The 24,609-nt window shown below is 42.7% G+C and overlaps 1 protein-coding gene across 1 annotated transcript in view; it reads right to left on the reverse strand.

The window, feature by feature from the left end:
- Positions 1 to 11,819: 11,819 nt before the first annotated feature.
- The window catches only part of DMBX1 (diencephalon/mesencephalon homeobox 1), a 38,248-nt gene continuing 25,458 nt past the window's right edge, over positions 11,820 to 24,609 (reverse strand). Inside the window, exons 2-5 of the mRNA XM_079980502.1 lie at positions 21,242 to 21,408; positions 19,699 to 19,877; positions 17,144 to 17,498; positions 11,820 to 14,651 (exon numbers count right to left, since the gene is read on the reverse strand). Coding sequence (XP_079836628.1) covers positions 14,251 to 14,651; positions 17,144 to 17,498; positions 19,699 to 19,877; positions 21,242 to 21,395 — 1,089 coding nt within the window. The 5' untranslated portion in view covers positions 21,396 to 21,408 and the 3' untranslated portion in view covers positions 11,820 to 14,250. The remainder of the gene's footprint in view (positions 14,652 to 17,143; positions 17,499 to 19,698; positions 19,878 to 21,241; positions 21,409 to 24,609) is intronic.

The following is a 24,609-nucleotide window of genomic DNA, read 5'->3' on the forward strand; positions in this document are numbered from 1 at the left end:
AGGAGAAGAGAGCGGGGAAGTCCCACTGTGCAAGTGGAAATACTTGCACTAACAGGTCATGGTCATAGAATACTGCCCTGACTGCTGTTGCAATTTGGTGCTCAGTAGCAATTTCCTGAGTCTGTTGCATAAATTTGTATGCAAGGTGGCGCTGTGGGTTAAAGCCTCAGCGCCTAGGACTTGACGATCGAAAGGTCGGCGGTTCGAATCCCTGCGGTGGGGTGCGCTCCCGCTGCTCGGTCCCAGCGCCTGCCAACCTAGCAGTTCGAAAGCACCTCCGGGTGCAAGTAGATAAATAGGGACCGCTTACCAGCGGGAAGGTAAACGGCGTTTCTGTGTGCGGCTCTGGCTCGCCAGAGCAGCGATGTCACGCTGGCCACGTGACCCGGAAGTGTCTCCGGACAGCGCTGGCCCCAGGACTCTTAAGTGAGATGGGCGCACAACCCCAGAGTCTGTCAAGACTGGCCCGTACGGGCAGGGGTACCTTTACCTTTACCTTTTTTAGCAATTTCCTGAGTCTGTTGCATAAATTTGTATGCAAGTTATCCTGGGAACATTTAGAAGTATGGGATAGTGCTTTATACTAAATCAAACCCCTGGTTCATCTGGCTCTGCATTGTCTACAGTGACAAGTACAGGATCTCTCTACATTCTCTTCTATATTTTCAGCTTTTGAACCACCATTGAATTTTAGCACATGCACATTTCTGAAGTGCACCTTGGGAACATGGCATGTGTAGTCCAATGGCACCTTCCCATCCCTGGGCAGCTTGACATCATGTGCCACAAGCCATCATTCCCTCATTGGCCCACATATGTTTTTTTACAAACAGATTGGCAGGGATCCTCAGGTTGAAGCAAAGGGGGCAGACACAGTAATGGCGCCACTAATAAATCTGGGTTCTGATCTCAGACATATTGCAGTTTTGGTACATCAGAGTCAGGGATTCTTGCACAGGGATTCTTGACTTATGAGCAGGCTAGATGCATAGTACAGGCTTTGGCAGAATCTCTACTTTCACTTCTTCAGAGTGAACGTATGTAAATCAGCAAAGTTTGCCATGTTTGGTCCCTCCATCCACCCCATCAGAACTGTGAGCATCTCATTATAGAACTTTCACTTGGTATTTCAGAATCTGACATTCAGTGATATACTATCTCACAGATTTTCAGTACCGTTGCTTGAATGCCTAGTGGCCTACATCTTCTTTGGTTTTTTAAAACCATGTTTTTTTGGGGCACATCATTGCCTAGATATCATTATGCCCTTTATGTTTACATTTTTAAAGGCTTAACCCTTTAACTCAATGCTCCTCTATGCCTCCCATTATTTGCTCGCATCTATTACATGCTTGCTTCTGAATAAATTCACTTAATGCCATGCTGTTCATTTGTAAAGTCACATTGGCATATTAAGGAGTTTGAAATCTGAGTGCGCTTAATTGTGCCTCTTTAAATTGAAGTGTATTTGGAATAGTTGCTTGACATGGAAATGTTTCTGCTTGTGTTTTGCTGTTGTTAGTGTACCATAAAAAACACATCTGCCTATGAGACCAGGGGGATATTTAAAGAGACATTCTCCATGGAATTGCCTATAAACAAAATGGGGGAATGTACATGCATCATTCTCAAATACCCTTGATCTTGTTTGTAATCTTCCTCATGCTGGCTTTCCTACCAGTGCAACTCACAGAGTTCAACGGGGTTATTTATGTCTTTTTAAGTACAAGGGTTGGCGAGAGCATGTATTATATCAGATTCTAAACACATGCTTAAACATAGTGTTATTTTGTCCAATAATCTGTAAAGCCAAGCAAAGAGATATTAAGCAAAATAATAGATTATATGCTTGACTATAAATTGGATGCTTTTTATTTTATTTTACTAGAATGTATTCAGTCTGACAAACCATGATGCTTAGAATATAATAGTGGCATAATCATAGCTCCAGGCTGTCATTCCTCAATGTAATGGGATACTTATTCATCTAAGACAGGGACAGGTCTGTCCTTGGCTTTCATTTTACAAGATTACTTGTATTTCTGTCTCATTTGGCATCAGCGATAACATGTCAGAAAACAGATTCCACCAATCTGGGCGTCTTTTATGGTTTAGAACTGTTTAGAATCTTCGCTGAGCCAACCATAATTTGGCATGAATACTGGGGGGAAAGGAGAATATTTAAAACAAAATAATTCTGAATAGAGTGCATAGTTTAAAGATGTATTAGTTAAGTGTGACCCTGAAGGAATTTTCTGCATATCAGTCCTATTGGTTCTTGTGTGTCAACTGGAGCTGAGACGAATTTTCATAAGTTTTGATTTTTGTGTCGAGAATTGTACGTTCACGTTCTCCTGTCAAACAGCAAAGTGCAGTGTGCAAAAGCAAAAGTGTTTCTGATCAGTTCCCCACTGATTTGAAACATATCCTTTTGAGAAAAGTGACATATTGCAAGACTTGGGTGGAAAATAGAAAGCGCTTTGAACTGCACTTGAAAATATGTCCCCAACGGATATATGGTTTGATAATAACGAGAATAATGTGAAAGTAAAAAGGTTGTTAAAGCTCAACTATGATTTCAACTTTCAAGAGAAAATTTACATTTTTCATATGGGCCTTAAAGAGAAGATTCACCTATTTTCTGCAGCTTTGTGAGTTGTTTACAGTATTTTTAGTTTATGCTGGTTCAGGAGCAGCCAGCATAAAAAGGTGGTTTCTAGCCTACAGCAGGGTCACTGCAGCTTGCCAGGGTCATATCCTGAGCACATATATAGTGCAAGACAAACTCCATATTGCTGCTGCCAGAGCTCTGTGAAGGGTGAAACCATTGCCACATCTGCTGGTTTTGTTTTTTTAAATACTGGCTGCTTGGGTGCTAGCTACAAAATAAACTTATATATATATCTTTGTTTCTTTTTAAATTTCCAGTCTGGTGATTTAAAACAAAACAAAGCAGAAAAGTGAACAGAACACAGCTTCAGGTGGCATTACCAAGCTAGAATACAAAATACTATGCACACTATAAATAGTAATAATAAAAATAAAATTTGTAAGGGATCAATTTCAGCTCTGGATAACTTTTGCAATGTGTAACTCTTTGTGCATTTATTTTTTATTTCCTTAAACATCATGTCTGGAACTGGAAGAGGACTGGAGCAGGAGAGCTGTGGCAGCAGTGCTTGAGAGATGGATTAGCTCTGGGTCCTTTCCATGAACAGGACTGGGAAAGCTTGGGGGCAACAGGGTCTGTTAGAAGGGGGGGGGGCAGAAGGTAGATCAGGATCTGCTGGCCAATCTTCCTGCTGCCTTGCCCCTTCTCCTCTCAGTCACTAGCAGTGATTCAAGGCATTGGGAAGCCAGGGTCAGAAACGCACCCCATGGGCCACTACTAACTATAATCCTTTTCTCTTGTGGCATCATCTGGACCCAAAGCACCTGGTTGCTATTTGGCATAGGAGGGGATTTGGCAATGGAGGCAATGCCACTGTCTTCCTTGTGCCAAATAGCTTTTAGGAATAAATAAATACTTACACTGTATAGCGCTTTCAGGTGTCCAGATTGCTTTACACACATTGTCTAGTCATCTTTACAACAACCCTGTAAGGTAAGTCAGTATCATTATTTCCCATATCACAGTGGGAGGGGGACTGAAGATGGTCATCGGCCATCTTGTGAGTTCCTGGCAGAAGACAGGTTCAAGCCAGAGACTTACTGGTTCATCGCTCAGTCTCTTTAACTATTATGCTTTAGGTTGCAGGATTAAACTAACCAAAGCAATCTTGGTTTTTTGTTTGTTTGTTTGTTTGTTTTGCTGTTGTCTGGGCAAACTAGAAACTGGGCAGACTAAAAACTATTGTTATTGTTGCTGAAAATGTAAATTCTCAGAACTTTATATTTTAAGAAGCTATGGTCAGCAGCCCAATGTGAAACTGATATTGACCAAAACATTACAAAATTTATGAAGGCTCTGAGGACTTCCCCCCTTTCTTTCTCAAAAGAAATTGTGCTGCACAACGCCTTAGCTCTCTCCCAACCAAGAATGAGCTTGCCTTTTCAATTTGTTAAAGATGGAATTACAAATCAGCAAAGAAACTAAAACAAGCACAGCTTTTACAGAGATGGCTGGGCATTAAACATGATTTCCTGCTTATTGTATCATCCATGTGTTTTCTTGTGGATACAGTACAATCTAATGCGGGGACAATCTTGTCTAGTATTGGCAACAGGATGCATTTATAATGAATTTCAGCTGAAGGCAGGGAAGCCTCATTATCATGGTGCAGAACTGGCCAGCAAATTCTCTCTGAAAACAACCATGGAGCAAGATGATATTTGCAGGTGAATAATATGAAGACTTCCAGCTCTGAACATTCTACAACGTTGCAATATTCCTCAAACTCATGTCTCTGTTACACCAAAAGAAAGATCTACATCTGTGTGAAGCAAAGATCCTCCTTAAACACATTTCAAAAGCTTTGTTGTTTTACTTCATTGTCAAATGTTCACAAAACACCTTGGAATCTTTTGATGTAACACAATGCACACATGCATTTCTGGTGCAAGCTTCCCGTGTTTCTTCACATCCTGGTTGACCAAATGCATCAAATGATACAATGCCATCAAGGCTTCTTTCTGGTCCAGAGAACCCTTATAGTATTTATTTGGCACTCTTTCAGGGCCTGGAGTGTTGTTATCACTGATCTCATTTCCCTGTCTTGATACTTCTGTGCTCAGACTGGCACACCCACCCCCCACAAATTCATAAAAGTATGAGATTTGCAGATGGAGGACGCAACCTCAAACAGCCCAATGTGGTCTGAGCTAAGTGGCAGTGGAATGCTGATTATGATGAAATGGAAAAATGCGGGGTGGAAGGGAGATGGGATGGGGTGGCTGGGATCCTGGTTGGGGACACTCCAAATGGCATTATCTTGTTGCAGGTGCCACTTGTTTTTATTCAGATACTCTGCTTTGGTATCAAGCTATAGGAGGCTTCACATACTCACTCAGAAATAGCATGCGGAAAGGTGAGAAGGATTGTGTTTGCTGGCTCCACTGCTGTTAATGTGAAAAGAACTTACACAAATACATCTTCTGTGAGCATCTCCTTGCTAAGAGACTCTACTTTCTGCACTGTCTGCTTAAGGATATCCCAGTCTACTTACAAGTCCCACTACTAGCAGCCAGAACAAGCGGTCCTACCAGCACCATGAGTTTCCCTCTTTCCTTTCCCCCACCTCAAGGCTCAAGGGGGAGGTAAGCCCCAGAATGGGTGTTTGGGGGGGAGGACAGAGGGGTCATTCTGGCAAGCTGAGAAGCTTGTGCTGATGAAACCATTGCCATAGCACTGTGCTGAATTCCTCACTTTATACATGCACCCCCCCCCATTTATGTGGGGATTATGTCCCGGTCCCCTGCACTTTTAAGCAAAATCACATAAAGAGGGGAGCACCTTCTAAAACCCTTTAAACTCCTTTTCTGCTGCTCTCTCATCAATTCATACCAAAAAATACTGCATCCTAAAATATCCACAACTAGACCTGAAGCTCTGGGGGCAGCAGGAAGCTGGTGGATGCGCAGGAAAGTAGCAGCTGCTGTTGCACTACCCCACACATCAGTGTTAGGCAGGAAGGCTGAGCAGCCTAAACAAAATCCTGCTCCACCTTGGGTATCTTCAGGGCTTCCTCCACCCTCACCAACATCCTCTCCAGGCTCTGGGGAGGGTGTCCTCACAAGCCAAGCATATTTGTCAGCTTTCTTCTGCTATTTCTGGGTATGAATTGAATTATTTATTTATTTCCCAGCACCGAATGTATATGCCGTTGTGCACAAGTTGATCCCGCGCATGCAGGGGAAAGCCTGTATAACAATATTACTACTATGCAATGTGAATTTTGTTTGGTTATTATTTCTGATGCTAATGCAGCTGGCCAGGCTTTAATGGATCCAATGCAGATCAAGGTGAAAAACGATGCATCAAGATTGGCAATCAAAAATAAATTTGTAACATGCTACCCCACTTAGCATTTCACAGAAATGAGGCAACCTTTTAGAAATAATGGAATTACTCTCAATTGCGCCAGCAACTTAGCCGCTGGAGAGAAACATCAGTAATAAGTGCATTTTCCTGAGCTTTACGTATTGCTGTGTTTATGGGGCTTTACATATCAAGTTAGTCAGGAGAAATTGAATAAAAGCATCTCAGGTCTGGGAAATGAGAGAAGATTATGAAAAGCAGGTTTAATACAGCATCGGTTTTCTGATGTTTATGGCACATTTCATCATGTTGCCGGGGACACCCAATTACACCGTTTGCCGAGTAATCTCAAGTGGAGTGTACTTTGAAGAGTATTAATGCTGATTCTTCCCCCATACCTTTCCCATTATGTACATATTTCTTCTGATGATCTTATCCTTACCTTGATGGAAATTATCCATATCTGCTGGTTAATTCTAAGCTGTGAATTGCTCAGAGCAAGTCTTCGTAACATCTCCCCGCTCTGCACTGCAGCTTGTTGGGCTAGCTGTGATTTTGGCAAGATGCCGTGATTTTCCATACCAGCAAAGGTCAGTGTCAGCACGTTGCTCTAGAGCCAACTGTTGCACCAATGATCAGTTGATCTTCACTATTAGACAAGGCACTTTAGGGCACAAATTCTTAGATCATCATCATTATACCTCTTCCAAGGAAAAGTACTCTAGGTACTGCTTCTGTGAGCTTGATAGTTGGAACTGGATTTGTTCTGCATGGGATCAGCTTTTTGGAGAGAGATCAGTGAGGGGTTTTTTGTTTGTTTATTCTTTCAGAAAAAGGAGCAGTATTTACACTTGCAAAAACTGAAGTTATTAATGGGATATTATTTGAGGAACTATAAAATATGAACATTTAAAATAGTTCAATTCCCTAATAGACTAAATTTGTGTTTTCAGGAAACTGAGGGTCAGACCTAGATATGCCATTACTCATGCCACTACCCCTTCCATTGCTGGGTAGAAGTTTTCCAGCTGAGGTCATGAGAGAGACAAAGAGTTAAAGCCCTTTTGCCATGCCACATTTCCAGTTCAGCACCCTTCCCCTGTACCTGCCATTTCCTCCCTAAAAACCCCAACATCATTCAGGCAAGCCTTAACAATGTAAATCGCCTAACACCTAGTTTGGTCCTGACTTGAGGAATTCCTTGGGTCAGAAAATACCATCCAGCTTCTTTTCTTTTGAGCCCTTGGAGATTCTCCTAATCTTTAGTCAAAGAAAGCAAAAAATTATCCTGATGAACAACTTGCAAACCATTTCCCCTCACATTTTATTATTATTATCAGAATATGAAAACAGGCAATTTTACATAAAGTTAAGACAGACACAACTTGGGTACATGGCATCATGCTGTGGCCTGTTTCAAATGAATACAATTGTATTTCTTTTTAAACTATCAGAATAAATAAATACTATACATGTTTGCATTGCCAGATAGTGAATCCTACAGCACAAAACTGTTACATTACAGCTTAATTTCTTTATTTATCTTTACAGAAAATTATATGGTACATAGCTTTGATGTCCCCCCCCCTTTAAAATGCTTTGTTCCTTATTCAGATATGGCCAACATGCATATTTTGTAGCTGGGAACTCATTGGTCAGTAACATGAAACAACTTCACAAAGCAGATGCTAAAATCTTTCCACATCCCCACCCACCAAGACACATTGAAATTGGCCGTTCCTTCTCCTCATTAGCTATCCAGAGTTTCAAAAGCCAGAGAGGACCATTTAAATTCAATACTAGGTGCATAGTTTAGGAAATATATCTCCTTATTAAGTCAGGGCACGTCTTTAGAAGGAATTTCACCCTCAACCTTTGTAGCTCAGGTCGCTTGTTAGCAATGCCCGTCCTTTTGTCCTATTATCTGCACTGAAAGCAGTTACAGTGGTACCTCGGGTTACATACGCTTCAGGTTACATACGCTTCAGGTTACAGACTCCGCTAACCCAGAAATAGTACTACTGTATTTTTAAAAATCATTATGTGTACAGTGGTACCTCGGGTTAAGTACTTAATTTGTTCCAAAGGTCCATTCTTAACCTGAAACTGTTCTTAACCTGAAGCATCACTTTAGCTAATGGGCCTCCTGCTGCTGCCACGCCGCCAGAGCCCGATTTCTGTTCTTATCCTGAAGCAAAGTTCTTAACCTGAAGCACTATTTCTGGGTTAGCGGAGTCTGTAACCTGAAGCGTATGTAACCCGAGGTACCACTGTAATCGTAGGCAAATGAGAGCACAACTAGGGTTGTTGAACTTTTTTTTAGGAAGACCCCAAAGTTGTTCAGCTTTTTTTTTTTTTTAAGAAAAACACCAAAAATGTGATTATTTGACTGGATGTCAATTCCACCTTTGAAATCCCAGTAATGTCTGGGAAAGTCCAGATGTATGGCAGCCCTAAGCATACTTCTATGATTGTTTACTTCAAAGCAAGTCCCACTGTGTTCAACATGTGTTTAGGATTGCAGCCCCAGTCAGCCTTCACCAACTTGGTGCCCTCCCCAAGTATTAGCTGGGACTGATGTGAGTTACAGTCCTAAATATCTAGAGGGAACCATGTTGGTGAAATCTGGTTTAGGCATTATACACAACTTCCTACTATTCCACTGGCTGATTTAGAAAGTCCCAAGGGATCTCTAGTGCCGTTCCCTTTTCTTTTGTTTGGTGCCCAAATTAGTGTTTAGTGATTCTATCAATCAGCTTGAGTTATAATGAAATATTTACTCCCAGGAAAGGTAGCCAATAGCCGACAGCTGATTCGCTCTCCACAGAGAATGACTCTTCTTCAACTGCTGTTAGAAAAAGATGATCAATATTTTGCCAGGGAGGAAGCTTCCAGCCTTCCTTTCTCCCCAACTTCTAGCTTTCTATTGACATGGGCTGTTTTGTGGGTGTGCACATAAGACCATTCAGTCATGTGATCCCTCCACCTGCAATGTGAAATCATATAGTACAAAAACTCTAATCTCATCTGCTGTTGGTATGGCCAAATGCAGGCCTCAGTGTCATTAAATTTAATGAAATTTACAGTGTGATGATCCTATGCATGTCTTCTCAGAAATAAGTCCCAGAGAATTGTGGCAGCATAGCCTTTCACCTCCCCATCAGAAAGGCCTCTGACCATAGATCCTTTAGAGAGGCAGTTCTGTAGAATCCTGTGGAGTCTCAGCCACCCTAAAGTTTCAAAGGACTGAAACTTTACCTGGGATTAGGCCCAATTGAAATTAATGGGAATCCTTCTGAGTAGACAAGTATAGAAGGGGTCCCCAACCTTTTGGTGGCCAGGGACACTTTTGGCAATCTAAGAATCTGCTGTTGGGCATAACACACCTGGTGAAGCTCAGAACTCCCCCTCCAAAAAGACAGATAAAAGACCACAGACTTGCAAAAGAAAACAAACATTTTAAAAATGCAGGGCCACCCCAACAAGAAACTCACTCTCAGCAAAAATGCAAAAATGTTTTTTCTTTTTTTAAAATGGGAGGAGCAGAAAGCGTTGGCAGGCAGGCAAGGAGGATGTCTGAGAGCATTATGGCGCCCACAGCTGCCACACTGGGGACCCCAGATGTATAGATTGCATTGCAAATAATTTTGCAGTATTCTCTTGAAGCACAATCTTTGTTTTTAAAGATCAATATCCTACAATTTTGTGCAAAATACAATAGGTAAATCATAAACCTAGCTTGTGTTTTCTTGTGATATGTTTTATGACACTTTCGAGTAGGAAATACCAGACAATATGGCACTCATAGTGGGTGGAACGGTAAACTCATTTTAGAACAATCTTGTGAGTTCATGCAGATTTTACAGAATAAATATTTCAAGGCCAAGGTGAAGGAATTTGAGACAATGTGAGGGAGAAGAATGAGCATATAAATAAATTCACATGTACATTCCTTTCTTGGTTTATAGCTAAACCAGCTGTAGAGTTTGGGCCTTTTTACAAGAAATTAGTACGTTCATTGCAGTATTTATAAGGGGGGAGGTGCAGATAATGAACTGTCCTCATGGAAATGTGCGATCACGTCCACTTATTTACCCTCGAAAGGACTGAAACAGGAAAAAAGCAATGCTTGTTTCATTTCTGAGACAAGTCATTGTCATCTTGGAATGTTCATAACTTTCTTTTTAAGTTATTTGACTGAATTGTGAACTTCCTATATGCACATATGAAACTCTCCCCTCACCCCCAAAGAATTTGAATACTGTGGTGGAAATTGGATCAGACTACCATTGGGAGGACGCAGGTGGCGCTGTGGGTTAAAGCCTCAGCGCCTAGGACTTGCCGATCGAAAGGTCGGCAGTTCGAATCCCTGCGGCGGGGTGCGCTCCCGCTGCTCGGTCCCAGCGCCTGCCAACCTAGCAGTTCGAAAGCACCTCCGGGTGCAAGTAGATAAATAGGGACCGCTTACCAGCGGGAAGGTAAACGGCGTTTCCGTGTGCGGCTCTGGCTCGCCAGAGCAGCGATGTCACGCTGGCCACGTGACCCGGAAGTGTCTCCGGACAGCGCTGGCCCCCGGCCTCTTGAGTGAGATGGGCGCACAACCCCAGAGTCTGTCAAGACTGGCCCGTACGGGCAGGGGTACCTTTACCTTTACCTTTTTACCGTTGGGAGAAAGAGAGCCAGATGAGAGGGAAATGGGACTACTTTTTCCATTTTACTCTAAACTCTAGAAACAAGCTGAAACACAATCTAGATCTGGAACACAGAACCCGTGGCTCTCTAGATGCTGTTGGACTCCAAATCCCATCAGTCTCTGCCATCATGGCCAATGGTCATGGATGACGGAAACTGTAGTCCAGTAGCTTTAAGCGGCAAAACAGGATGCACTGCTCCTAGTCAACACTGACATGAGTGAGAGTAGATTTTCAAGCTCCCTGATAATTGCTTTTATTTATTTATTATTTATTTATTATAGTTGTATACCACCCTCCATCCGTAGATTGTTAATTTAGGTTGCAAGCCTAAGCATACTTACAAAGGAGTAAGCCTCATTTAAAGCAATGTGACTTACTTCCTAGAGAACATGCATAAGACTGCACCATTAATTAATTCTACTAAGCTTTTTAAGAAAACATACTTTCACAGTTGTTGTTTTTTAAAACTTTTCTGTCCTCATTTGTTTAAATAAAGCTGCTATCTCAAAGTTTAAATAAGGTATGAGGTCTAAACTACAATATCTTGAAATAAGAGACGTGCTTTTTAAAATCAGGAGCACCCAGTAAGAGCAAAGCTTCCAGTTTTGGGAGACCAGACTCATAACATTACAGCCACAATCGATGCTTCACCCATCTTGGAAGGCATTCCTATCTGTCTTCAGAACCCAGTAATAGTAATGAATGGCAGGGATAAGGTTTTGATTTTCCCAAACCAAAAATGATGGTCTGTCTGTGCACATAAGCACCTCTCCAATCAACTTTGTATAGAAATGTTAAGGTGGTCAGATATGATTCTAGATGAGTTTCAGTTACTCTGTATAACGTATCCCCACTATGCAGCCATTGGCACTAGAATAACTTTTTTTAAAGATGAAAATATTATAATTAAGTTTAGCAAAGACCTTTCCACTGGAATTGTGTTGTGAATTGTTAGGGAGAAAAGTTAGTGCAAAAAGTCAGATTTGAAAGTTTTATTCAGTGATACAATATTCTTTGTATGTATCACCAGCTTTTTAAAAAGTGAACTTGAGGTCTTTATTGATCTTTATATCTGTTGGGTGGGTGGGTGGGTGTATTATAAAAGCTATCTGCTGTTTAACTAGTTCTCTTAAGTACTATTTTTAGGTGTAGAGAGATACTGACTGAAAAAGGAGACAAATACACATGGTTACTAAAAGGACCTGTCTGTGGTTCTTGGTTTTGTAGAACAGATAGCTGAATTTTAAAATTAACAGGCTGTAAGTTGATCAGTTGAAGGACATGGGAAGCTGCCTCAGTGCATGTCAGACCATTGGTCTTTTTAGTTCCGTATTATCAGCCTTAATGGATGGTGGGGTAGGGTGGGGTGGTACCTACTTGACCTGTGGCTGCTCACCTTGCTGCTCCACGCCACAACAGAGGTGGTGGCAAAGTCAGCATGGCACAAATGCACTGCCTGACTGGTTCTGCCGGTACATTTGCAGGTGAGTGGCAGTGCCCCACACCACTCTCTGCTACTGATTGTCAACACTGACTGGCATTGGTTCTCCAGGATTTCAGATAGAGGTCTTTCCCAGTCTTAGCTGGAGATGCCATGGATGAAGCCTGGGACCATCTGCATGCAAAGCTCTACCATTGAGCTACAGCCCTTCCCTAACAAGTTACTTTGACCCTGTCTACAGCTAGATCCTGACCTTATTCTGCATAACTAAGCAGTTGGATTTTATATTTTTCAAAAATGCTGGGTCAACTACTGTTTTTTCTTCTTCCCAAACCTTCATAGCACCCAGCAGAGCCTTATATGAATGACCGCTACCTTTTTCCACATTAAGAGTGTGAATTAAAAAATTCAACATAGCACTAAGAGTGCCCCCTTAGCATAAGCATTTCTGCTTGCCTGGTGAACTATCTGCCTTTTCCTCCTACTGCATGCTGTTCCCAGGGTTCTCCTGATCCCTTTGGGGCCAATTTGGGGGCTTGCAGTGGGGAGGGCAGAAGTCTTTGCATGGGCTTCTACTGGCAGGGCCAGTAGGTTGAATCCAGCCCCATGGTTCCAACATCAGCCAACGTTTTGCACACACACCCCCTTTTGTTTATCGTCTAGCCTAACTTTGCATGCTACTTTGTGACATTTTGGTTGGCCTAGTAGATGTATTGCCCTAATGTGTGTTTTGGAATAAATCCATCCAGTTAACATGTGCATCAGCTGCAGGCAACTGACTCATAAGACTGGATCTCACATTCCATGTTTTCCCTAGGAGTAGCCACATGCCCCATGTAATTGACACAGGTTGAGCTTGAGGGACCTTGCCAGGTTTCTTTAGCCATGGATTGTGTTCTTGCATTGCCTGGAAACAAGTATTCAGTCCCTTCACTTTCGGTTTGAGCTTTACATCAAATCCTTTCATAGTTCTTAGCTCTGAAGGATATGAATTGCCCCTGTGGTCATTTGCTGCAGGTAAACCAGATCATGGATATTAGTAATGCATTTTGATTAATTTGTTTTCTGCTTTTGAAGATCTCAGTCCTCCTCAAGTTTTTCATCTAAAGCCAGAAATAATTTGGCATGGGGGTCATTTTTAATTATTTTGCTAAATCTCTCTCTAACCCTTCACTCTGTTTATCAAAGATTTGCAATGTGCAACTGATAAAGAAAAACAGTGGAAGATGGCACATTCACACATTTTAATTGCTCTCCATTGTCCAAATTAGTATCAAAGTTTACACGCAGGCACACTAAAATCTTGTAATGGCACAGTCAGTGTGTACAGTTCAGCAGGCAGAAAAAAGTCTCTTCATCCAAAAAATTCTAGTGTGTTCATGCCTCTCATTTCATTTGAAGAACTCATCTAGAAATTGGATCCTGTCCTACTGGAAGTGATTTAACCAGGACAAAGTTGCAACCATCACCTGATATTAATAAAATGGGGCAATTTCAAAGAACTAGAGGACAACATGGCATTGGGGGCTCAGAACAGCTTTCAGTTAAACCACACCTGGGTCAGCTGGCTTTTTGTATTATTATTATTATTATAATAATTATTATTATAGAGTTGATTCTATCTACTATCTAAGTATAAATGTAAAAGAAAAGGGAAGGGAGGTGCTTCACAATTCTGCATAAGGCAACACTGACGTTAACACACAAGTGAAGGAACATTTTCAACATCATATAAACTATGTACAGTATGAAGCTCCCCAGTCCCGCAAAGAAACAAAGCAATCACATTTATCATAGCGCCATCTAAAGCATCTCTCTGAATATTACATAGTTTGACTCACAGTTCTGAAGACAAGTTCACATTTTTAAGACATCTTTCCTTCCTCTGGGTTGTTATAATTATTTTTAAAATGGGCCACAGAAATAGGCAGTAGCAATGTCTGATGTGGAAACCAGAGCTATAGGAGACTTGGGTCAACATTTCCCCCAGGACTGGTGGGAGTAACATGACGTGGGACAGAGCCAAGAGCTGTGCCGTGTGTTAAAGACAAACCCATTCAGTGGCAAAGGCATGGCGCGCTTCCTTAGGGTCATCTGTTGGTTGGGTTCTTGCCATTTCCCACCCCCCTGCCTGGCTCTCAGTTTGGTAAAGTATCCAGGCCCAGAGAGGCAGCGTGTTGCTTTGCTCGCAGCCGAAGGTTCTCAATACTCGTCGTTTTACTGTTCAGGCTTGGAAGAGAGGACGAAGCCTGCAGGATAGGAGAGGACCACACCTGCTGGGCGTGGGAGAGCGACTGGTAATAAGACTGGCAGTGCAGGGAGCTTAGGGGTGCCATGTTGACATTCATGCCCAAATAAGGCATGGTGGAAGGGCTCCCCATTTCGAAGGAGGAGTAATGGACCAAGTTGTTTGTGGCTGCCATGTGCTGGCGGAACTGCTCTTGCAGGCGGAAGAGGCTGAGGGGCGAGGAGGAATAGGAGTGTGTCTGAGACATGCTGCTACTGGAAGATGGCGTGGCCGTGGCATTGATGGGGGAATCTGCATTGTTAAGCACAGCAGAAGAAAGTCAGTCAAAATTATCAGCAGCACAGATTACAAACCTGAAAAGAACGGTTTCTCTTGATGTTCAAAACGTATTATATCCATCTTGTTGCAACACAGGGCAACTTTGGAAGATACAGAATGGTGTGTGTGTGTGTGTGTGTGTGTGTGTGAGAGAGAGAGAGAGAGAGAGAGAGAGAGAGAGAGAGGAGTGTGAGTGTTGGGAAAGAAGCACCAATCGCTTGCCTTGCCTTTCCCACCAACAGTTGGAAAAGGACTCCTTTCCCCCATTTCCTACATATGCACATTTACACCCTGTTCAAATGGGGACATGAATGTCCAGGGACTGGCAAGCCAAGAGATTGGGATGAGAAGATCTGAAGACAAATTGTAGGAAAGGAACATTTTGTTTGATCTTGGTCCTGGACCTGTGGCCCTCTACAACTCCCATCATCCTTGGTCATGCTGCCTGGAGATGATGAGGGTCAGAGTCCAACAACATCTGGATCTGTAGGGCCACATGTTTCCCATCCCTGCCCTAGTATATGTGAAGGAGCGTCTCCACACTGAGGTCCGCACTGAGGTCCAGCTCCGAAGGCCCTCTGGCAGTTCCCTCACTATGAGATGTGAGGTTACAGGGAACCAGGCAGAGGGCCTTCTCGGTGGTGGCACCCGCCTTGTGGAACGCCCTCCCATCAAATGTCAAGGAAATAAACAACTATCTGACTTTTAGAAGACATTTGAAGGGAAGTTTTTTCTGTTTTTAATCTGTTGGCAGCCACCCAGAGTGGCTGGGGAAACCCAGCCAGATGGGTGGGGGTATAAATAAATAAATAAATAAATAAATAAATAAATAATAAATATAAAAAATTACTTGACTTTCAGACTTTGGCTGGATCAACACAACCAGCAATTGGCTTATCACATGGCACCTGAGGGTAGCATCCCACCATGTAGCTAGGCTCCCTGCCATCACCACTCCCCTTCCTCAGATTACCATGTGGCAGCAGATAGATGGTAACACTAGGTTAATAATGCAGTCAACTTTGCACAGTGCATGCATTATGCAGTAAGCTTTTAAGTAGCAATTGTCTGATCTGCCTGGATTGAACATACTCGAGGATAAACGGCTTGTGTGATTTTTCTTTTTTTAACCCTACCTATTCACTGCAAGCAGAAGCTGCCTATGAATCCCTAATGAATTGTATTCACCATGCGGGTGAAGTCTGCAGCTGAGCATGGTGTATCATATCATATATGTAGAAAAGATGGCTCAACACTGTAGACATGTATGTATTTATAAATAAGTGTCTGTATACTGCTAAATAAATAAAAAAGATCTTTTCAAAGTGATGTATATAAAATCAACATGCAGTCAAAAGAGAAAAAACGTAAAAAGCAAAGATCCAAAGAACACAGCAATGTGTCACGGCAAGGTAAGCTTGTATAAATAAATAAAGAAGTTTTAAGCTGGCACCTAAAGCTCAATACAGATTGTGCCTAATTTGCAGAGGCAATGAACTCCACAGTCTGGGTGCTGGTATGCCAAGTGCCATTTTAGCAACACTTCTCTAGCATATTTCAATGTCTGGGCAGGAATGTATGGAGAAAGGCATTAGGTAGGGTGGTCCTAGGTTGTTTAGTGCTTTGTGCATTAAGAGCAACACCTTGAATTTGGCCAGGTGGCATATTGGCAGCCAGTGTGATTGTAAAGCACTTTGGAGAAATAGTGCAAATGGTAAACAGAAATACGCTTTGCCACTAAGTCCTTAATGTTATGTGTCATGATGACTACATCCAGGATCAGAGGCAATATGTTTCTAAACAGCAGTTGCTGGGGAACAGCAGCGAGAGAGGCCTGATGCACTCATGTCCTGCTTTGTGGCTTCTCATTGGTATCTGGCTGGTTACTGGGGCGAGCAAGATCCTGATGAGATACGCCTTTGGTTTGACCCAATAGGGCTCTTCATATGTCCTTATGTTTAAAATGTAGAACTGTGATTGGACTACAATTCCCATCATCCCTGGCCAACACCTGCAACAAATCTATGTTTTATTTTGTTTGTTTTTAAAATTTTATTTTATGGTTTCATACTGTTTTTATTTGGAATTAAATATGGGGGCACCATAATCTTTTCAACGCTTAGGTTCCTGTGCACAGCCTGCCTTTTGCGATGTGTATATTTTCTTTGCACATTAAGTGACTGGAATGAAAGTGCTAGATTGATCCTTTAAAAGAGAGGGAGTCAACATGGTGCCCTTCGAATGCTGTGAAGTACAGCTCCTATTATCCATGATCTTTGACCCTACTGGCTGGGGGCTGATGGGAGATGTAGTTCACAGAAGCTAGAGAGTACCACATTGGCTACCCTTGCCTTATTGAGATTATCTGGTGGGCAAGAGAAAAGTCTTTGTTTCTGAACCCATCCTTAGGCTCTGTTCACATCAAAACTCTTCCCACAAAGGAGAATGTTGCTTTCCTTCCTCACCTGCTTTTGGGCTTGCTCTCTTGCTGCTCAGTGCCTTGTTTTCGGCTCCGGGGCTCTTTTCTGCTTTGTTCTCCTCCAGCGAGATCTTGAATTCTTCCTCTCTGTCTGTCTGGTCCTCAGTTGCCGACTCGCTGGCCGACTGCTCCGAGAGAGTCAGGTTGAGCTCTGCATTGACTTCACTGGGCAGGCTCATGGATTTGTCTGCATCAGGAGTCGGAGTCTGTGTTTCTAGGACGGGAGTGTCTGCTTTGCCCTCACTGTGGTTGGCTTCAGAGTCCTTCTGCTTCTGCAGCTGCTCCTTTTGCAGACTGCGCTGCTTCTTTCGGAACTTGGCTCGCCTGTTTTTAAACCAAACCTTGGTTTGGAAGAGAAGGAGAGGGACCGGAAAATTGGTTTAAATTAGACCAGTGTAATCTAACAGTGTTATTTAGTCTGTATCCTCTCTCCATGGTATTTCCTATTTTGTTCCCTACCTGACATTGCACTTGGTGGGCAATCTTTGTTCACCTGGGAGATCATATTTGCTATTCTATGGACTGCCTTAGATAGCTTTGGTTTTTTCCCTCCCTGTTTATAATTCCCAACCAGACCTTTTAATCTTTGACTGTGCTTTCTAATTCGCAACTATATTTGTTAATTGTATTTTCTAACTGTACTCTCCTATGGGTGTGGGTGTATGCACGCGCACATGTGCACACGTGCGCGCGCGCGCGCGCACACACACACACACACACACACACTATCTTTATTATCTTTTAATAAATCTTGGTTACTTGCTGTGGTCTAACTTGGTTAAGCAGAGGCTCAAGGAGCCATCTCTTCCTTCTTTTGAATCTCAGTGGTGTCTTTTAAGGTCTGGGAATCTACTGGCCCAGACTGCTTGGGCTTAAGGAGTGCTGACAGTGCAATACTTTCCAGGGGTTAGATTCTGGTCATTAGACACCATATTTCTTTTTTTAAATGTATTTTTTATTAAAGATTTATTGGTTTACAAAAGTATGTACAATGTCTCTTTTTTCAAGTTACATTTTCTACAGATCAGTTTCATTTGTTGAGACATTAGTGTTACATTAGGAAGAAAAGGGGGAAAGGATTGGAGGGGGCCACAGTGAGTGGGGGTGGAGTCGGGTGGCAATGTTTCTATTTTACTTAATGTACGTGTGGGGTTTTGTGTCTGCGTCGCTTGTGCAGGTTCTCTTCACTATTCATTTGTGGTTTTTTGGGTGGTGAGAAAGGTTGGGGTTGGCCTAGGGTGTGGTTGGTTGGTTGTGACTGGCTGTGATGAACTTTGTTTTCATTTGTGAGTGGGGTGGGTGTGTGTTTTTGAATCAAGTTAGCCATATTGATTTGTATGCTGTTGGTGAATTCTTGTCGTTGTCTTGTTGGGCTGTGTATATGACAAAGGGGAGCCATACTGGGATGAAGGTGTCTTCTTCCATTTGTCCCCATGTCAGTTTCAGCTTATTGGTTAGTTTTTCTAATAAGGCTGTTTCCCATACTATTTGGTACCATTGGTCCTTGTGTTATTAGATACCATCTGAACCAACAAGAGCTGTTTCCTGGGGTTTGGGAGCCAGCCCTTGACATATGGTTCCTCAGAACAGCTTTTGCCAATCTGGTTTCCTCCAGATGCTTTGGGATACAATGCTCATCAGCCATGGGTGTAGCTGGGGGGGGGACAGCTGCCCCCCTAAACCAATAAAAATCAATAAAAATACATAGCAAACTGAGGTTCTGCTCCCTAACAAAAATCCTGGCTACGTCCATGCAGCATCAGCCCCGGCCAGCACAGTTGTGCTAGCTGGACCTGATGGGAGCTGTGGTCCAAACCATTTGAAAGGCACCAGATTAGTGGAGGTTTTCATGAGCAATGAAAGCTGTGATCTGAAAGAATGCTACATTAGAAATAGCCAACTCTTCATGGTTCAGAAATGGCTGACAATGAACCCTTGAACTGCTATGTTCTTTTTATTTTATAGTTCAGTAAAGTTTTCACCATTTTTGTTTTTACAAAGCAAAATAAGTTCACCTCCCAAGCACCCAGTGGGTTAACCACCACCAACCATCTGCCTGCATTAATTGAATAGGACATGTGACAATATAGTTTGGAAAGTTGTCTGTTCTCTATGCATTTGGAAGTGCAGTTGGTGTGGCCACACAGGTGATGCCAGGATTGAGAAGTAAAGCACCTTGTGTGGTTGTATGCACAGAGCCTGAATGCACAGCCTCATGAAGAGGGTTGTGAAACCATGCCGTGGTAGCTGTGGATCTAAAACTTTACAATGTCCTTTGAATGAATAGCTCTGCATATCACAAAAACACACCGGGGAGAAAATATGCATGCACTACTCATTATATCTAAACAAGACATACCATTTTTATGATGCAAAGGGAAGCAACATCTGGGCTGAGACTAAGGGTGAAGTCAGGTAAAATGTTTCTATGTGTGGTAGAAATGGGTTTTGACACCCAGGCACACCATTCCAAGGCACTTAAAATTTCACATCTACCTTCACCCAGGATGGTTAACATGAGATGGCTAACATTATGGGTACCTGAACTCTGGCTTCTGGCAAATTGGTACACATGGCCAACCTCTCCCTCATCACCACATCTGGATAGTGAGTCTTCTGGAAAGTTTTCTCCAGGGCTTCCAGCTGCTGGGCTGTGAAAGCTGTGCGGCTTCTCCTCTGTTTGCGGTGCTGGGAGCCATAACGGGCCTCCAAAATGATGTCTTGAAACGTACAGCCGTTGGAGGACAAGAGAAGTGGCCAATTTAATTAGTGTAATTTGTGTGCATCATATAAAGAAAAGCATTTGGGCAGCTAACAAAGCAGCTTAAATCAGCCTTTCTCAACCTGTGAGTCCCCAGATGTTGTTGAACTACAACTCCCATCACCCCTAGCAAGGCCAGAGTTCAGGGATGATGGGAGTTGTAGTCCAACAACATCTGGTGACCCACAGGTTGAGAACCGCTGGCTTAAATAAATGGGGCGGTTTCTAGTGTACAGCTTGAGGTAGCTTTAGATTGGCCTCTCCATGTGGTTGGACCTCATGAGATGGTAGGTCCTGGGGGGCCACAGGTTCCCCATCCCTGATCTACATAAATAGCAGCAAAACTCTGAATGTTCTCTAGCTGCTATTTGTTTTTATTGTATTCAACTGAAAAAACTGAGGCCTAAAGAAGTGATATGACTGTCCTCCAGAGATGCTTCCATTGGTCAGTATTTCAACCTTCAGAACACTGCTGGACTCCAACTCCCATCAGCCCTAGCCAATATGACCAATGATGAAGACCACTGGGAGCTGTAATCCAGTAACACTGACATCAGAACATGGATCAGGCCAATGGCCCATCTAGGTCAGCATCCTGTTCTCACAGGGACTGAACAGTTGTCTGTGGGAAACCAGCAAGCAGGATTTGAGCACAAGAGCACTCTCCCTCTGGTGGTTTCTGACTTTTTGAGCATCTGTAGAAGATAATCATCTCCTTCTGACCATGGAAGGCTTTTAATCCATTGGAGGGATCCCACTGGTGGAGATGGGGGAGACGTGATGTATGTCAATACCATCCTCCCTCATTCTTCCACATTCTTCCAGAGTGTGTGACATGGGGCTGCAGGGGCGAGGGAGAAGTTGCAAAAGTCACCTTCCCCATCTGCCATTTGGAAGCTCCTACAGGCAAGAGCAATGTCCAAATGCAGTGTATTGGAATTTGAAAGGACAGGTTGCTGTACAGCCATATGTTATAGTCAGAGTAGCTTGATGCAATTTCTAAATTTGGTATAGCACCTTTATATATTTATTGGATTCTATATGCAACTTTGTGGAAAATAAGTGCATGAAGGAAAATATTAAAATTCCAGTTTGGTTACCTTAACTTTTGCTCCCTATTCTGGAGGCTTCACATAAAGTCCCAGGACATTTTGCACAACTGAGCTGCTATTGCTTTTCCTTGGATTTGTGCTCATCTTCAGGGATTTTAAAAATTACCAGCCCTTTGGTCTTCTCAAAATTCAGCTGTCATTTCAGCCGTGTCCCAGTAATAATCCTGTACACTATCCCAATGCAAAGACAAGATCCATAAGTTGTTCTTACCAGCCAGTCTCTCTGCCAGCGTCAGGGCATGCACAGACGGCCTGTAGTCTGGGGCATGCTGAGCTTGCTGTGCTGCCTGTTGGTGAAGATTATACATGGCACTCAGAGAATTCATGGCATGAAGAGAATAGCCATTCACTCCATAGTGCTGCATGGTGACATAAGACCTGTAGCAACAGAAAGAGGAGAAGGAGAAGGAGGAGACTGTTAGTGCGACTAATGCAAAGGCAACCTTTGATGTGAAACCATCAATCATATAGGTGGAAATTTAATTCCACATGGAAATCCATCAGGTTCACTTTTCTCAAGTCCAAGGTATGTTCGCTTCAGCTTTAATCCCTGTTCAACCATACCTTGGACCAGTCGTGGTCTCGTAGCCTAACCTAGCTCACAGGGTCATGGGGTGTAACAGAACAAAGTGCATGTGGACCTACCAGTGTATCCAAAGAGCCATCTTCCCTGAAACTGGCACTACTGCTTGCCTGGATGGGACTGAGGATGGGTGGAAGTGAGGATGGGTCCATGCAGGTGCAGCAGTCAGAGTACCAAATTGACAGTGCACAGGTGTGGCCCCTATCTTGCTGCTGCCCCACCCTACCTCCTTTCCAGGTTAGCTACAAAGATGCTGGTGACCATAATATGGTTTTATCTAGGTGTACAGCTGATTATCAAAAAAAGCAACTGATCTTGTGAAGCTTTGTTTTTTTTTTACACCTGCATTCCCCTCCCCTCATTGTTGTGACATACGGCTTTGACAAATGTATGAACAGAAGTGGACTGAACTAATGTAAAGCTCTGGAAGTACATCAGGCTGCTGGGAGAGAAAGTTGCCTTTCCCTCAGTGTTTTCACCAGAAGCGAGAATGGCATATTTCATTTCTAACCAGTCATCTTTCAAACATAGGAAAATGGGTTGCCTCTAGCCTTAGAAATCTCATTATTCTTTGAATCCTGGCTCTCACAATTTTCTTCCCAACAATTTGGGCCTTTCCACATTGGGGGAAAAGGGGTAGTTCTCTGTTATTCAAGGTGGACCTCAACCACGGTCCTCCCGCAAGTCCCTTTTCAGTGATAATGGCACAATATCCCATTTGCACATAACACAAGCATTCTGGTGAACTGTGATGTGGTTTGCTCTTTTATTTTATTTTCTCCTATAGATGCTAAGTACCCAAATCTTATTCCCAGTATGGTATTTTGTAACATTGCCTGTTGACAAGTCTGTACTTCCTGTATCAGAAAGTGTGTGCATGTGCATGCCTGCAAAATGAATGAACAGATTTTAATAAAACTTTAATAACAAAGCTGGTTACACAAGCACTCTAGGAGAGAGAGAATCTTAAATATTCCATGGAATACTGACTACCTGTGTACCATAGCTACCAGCATAATTTACTGACGAAACAAAACATATTTTCCAGCAACTCCAAATCAGTGTGCAGGCAGTGAAGCAGTATATATAATTCCCATGTAAAAAAGTCACATGCAGAATAAGTTTTAGCACACAATAGTAATAAGCGGTTACATGTGTAGTTTATCCAAACACCCATGGGAGAAGGACGAAGTACAAGCAAGTGAAGCTCTCAGTCATGTGTTGGCTCAGGAGACAAAATGCAAAATGCAGGGCCAGCCCCACTATTAGGCAGAATGAGACCGTTGCTACAGGTGGCATATGCTGAAGGGAGGGGAGACAGAAGAGCTTTGTGTGCTACTTGCCCTATATATTCCCTCAAGTGTGGTGGAGGATGTTATCCCTTTGCCAGTGCTGCAGTAAGATAGATTCAAATGCCACCTTAGTCAGTTTTGATACATGGAGTGAGGAAAGGCACCCTCTTGTCCTTTGCTTCAGGCAGAAAAATGTTTTGGCCTAGCCTGGACAAGATGAACGTTTATCACAAACATATGCCTCCAACTGTGAGTGATAACAATGAAATTAAAACACAAGGCTCCTTCAGCAGGATGTGAGCTCTCTAATAGTTTCCTAGCCACCAATTTTAAGCAAATATCAAATCAAGGGAATTCTGTTCTGGGTGCAAATCCAACTCAGAATGTCCAACGCTGTTTGTGAAAATATTTCCATCTAGCATTTCCAAACAAGTGGATGTATCAGGTGGCTATAAATAACTTGGCTTCAAAGCCTGGATGGGAGACTGCCCATGAAACACACTCATGCAAGCCACCCCGAGTTGCATGATAGATGAAGTATACTGCCTAATTAACTGTGAGGGGAGAGACTCCATCAAGCAAGGCCTCTTTGCACCTGCCTTGCCCCACCCTCTAATCTCTGCTTCTCAATTTGTATTGTATTATTTTATATACTGTGTCTTGCCATTGTTTTATTGATTATAGTTTAGAAATTTATTATAACTGCTGAGTGGATTTCTGTTTAACTTTTATATGTTGTTATTATTATTTAATACTATTCTAGTGATTGTTGAATGTTACTTTTTTGATATAGGTTACCTATTTTAAAGTTATGTTTTATTATCACATTTTTGTATTGCATTAGATTGTTATAAGATGTACATTTTTTGTTTCTTCAGTTTGTAAACTGCCTTGAGTATTGTAAGATATAAAGAAGAAGAAGAAGAAGAAGAAGAAGAAGAAGAAGAAGAAGAAGAAGAAGAAGAAGAAGAGTTTGGATTTGATATCCCGCCTTTCACTCCCCTTCAGGAGTCTCAAAGCGGCTAACAATCTCCTTTCCCTTCCTCCCCCACAACAAACACTCTGTGAGGTGAGTCACAAAGAAGTGTGACTGGCCCAAGGTCACCCAGCAGCTGCATGTGGAGGAGCAGAGACGCGAACCCGGTCCCCAGATTACGAGACTACCACTCTTAACCACTACACCACACTGGCACCACACTGGCACCACACTGACAGTATGCAGATTAAAAATAATGATGATGATAAATAAAATGAATCATTTGGGCAGAGGCAGATTTAGGGCAATGTGACCAGTACCGCCACACTGGGCGCCGAGCCTAGAGGGTGTCACAGGGTGTTGCAGTTATGATATAGAGAATTGAGCAGAACAGAAGGTGGTAGGTGGGAGAGTGCTAGATTTGGGGCTCACATAGGGTGCAGCTGAAATTTGAAAGACCAAAGTCTGCCCCTGACAAGCATGTGGCACATATGCTGATCAGAGATCACAAAATCTTACAGTAAGCATCTTTGGGAAATGATGGAAGAAACAATAGCGTGAAACCCCAGCTGAATGTAGAACGGCAAGATTAACAACAATAGCAAAACTCATGTATGGGAAAGGGTAGTCAACACAAAGTAAATACACCGAAAGCAAAGCTAATTGAACCCACACAAACTATTGAAGAACATACACTGTTTGGGTGTTCACACCCAGGAAGGGAGTGA

Source organism: Podarcis cretensis, assembly GCF_951804945.1.
Source record: "Podarcis cretensis genome assembly, chromosome: 6".
Lineage (NCBI taxonomy): Eukaryota > Metazoa > Chordata > Lepidosauria > Squamata > Lacertidae > Podarcis > Podarcis cretensis.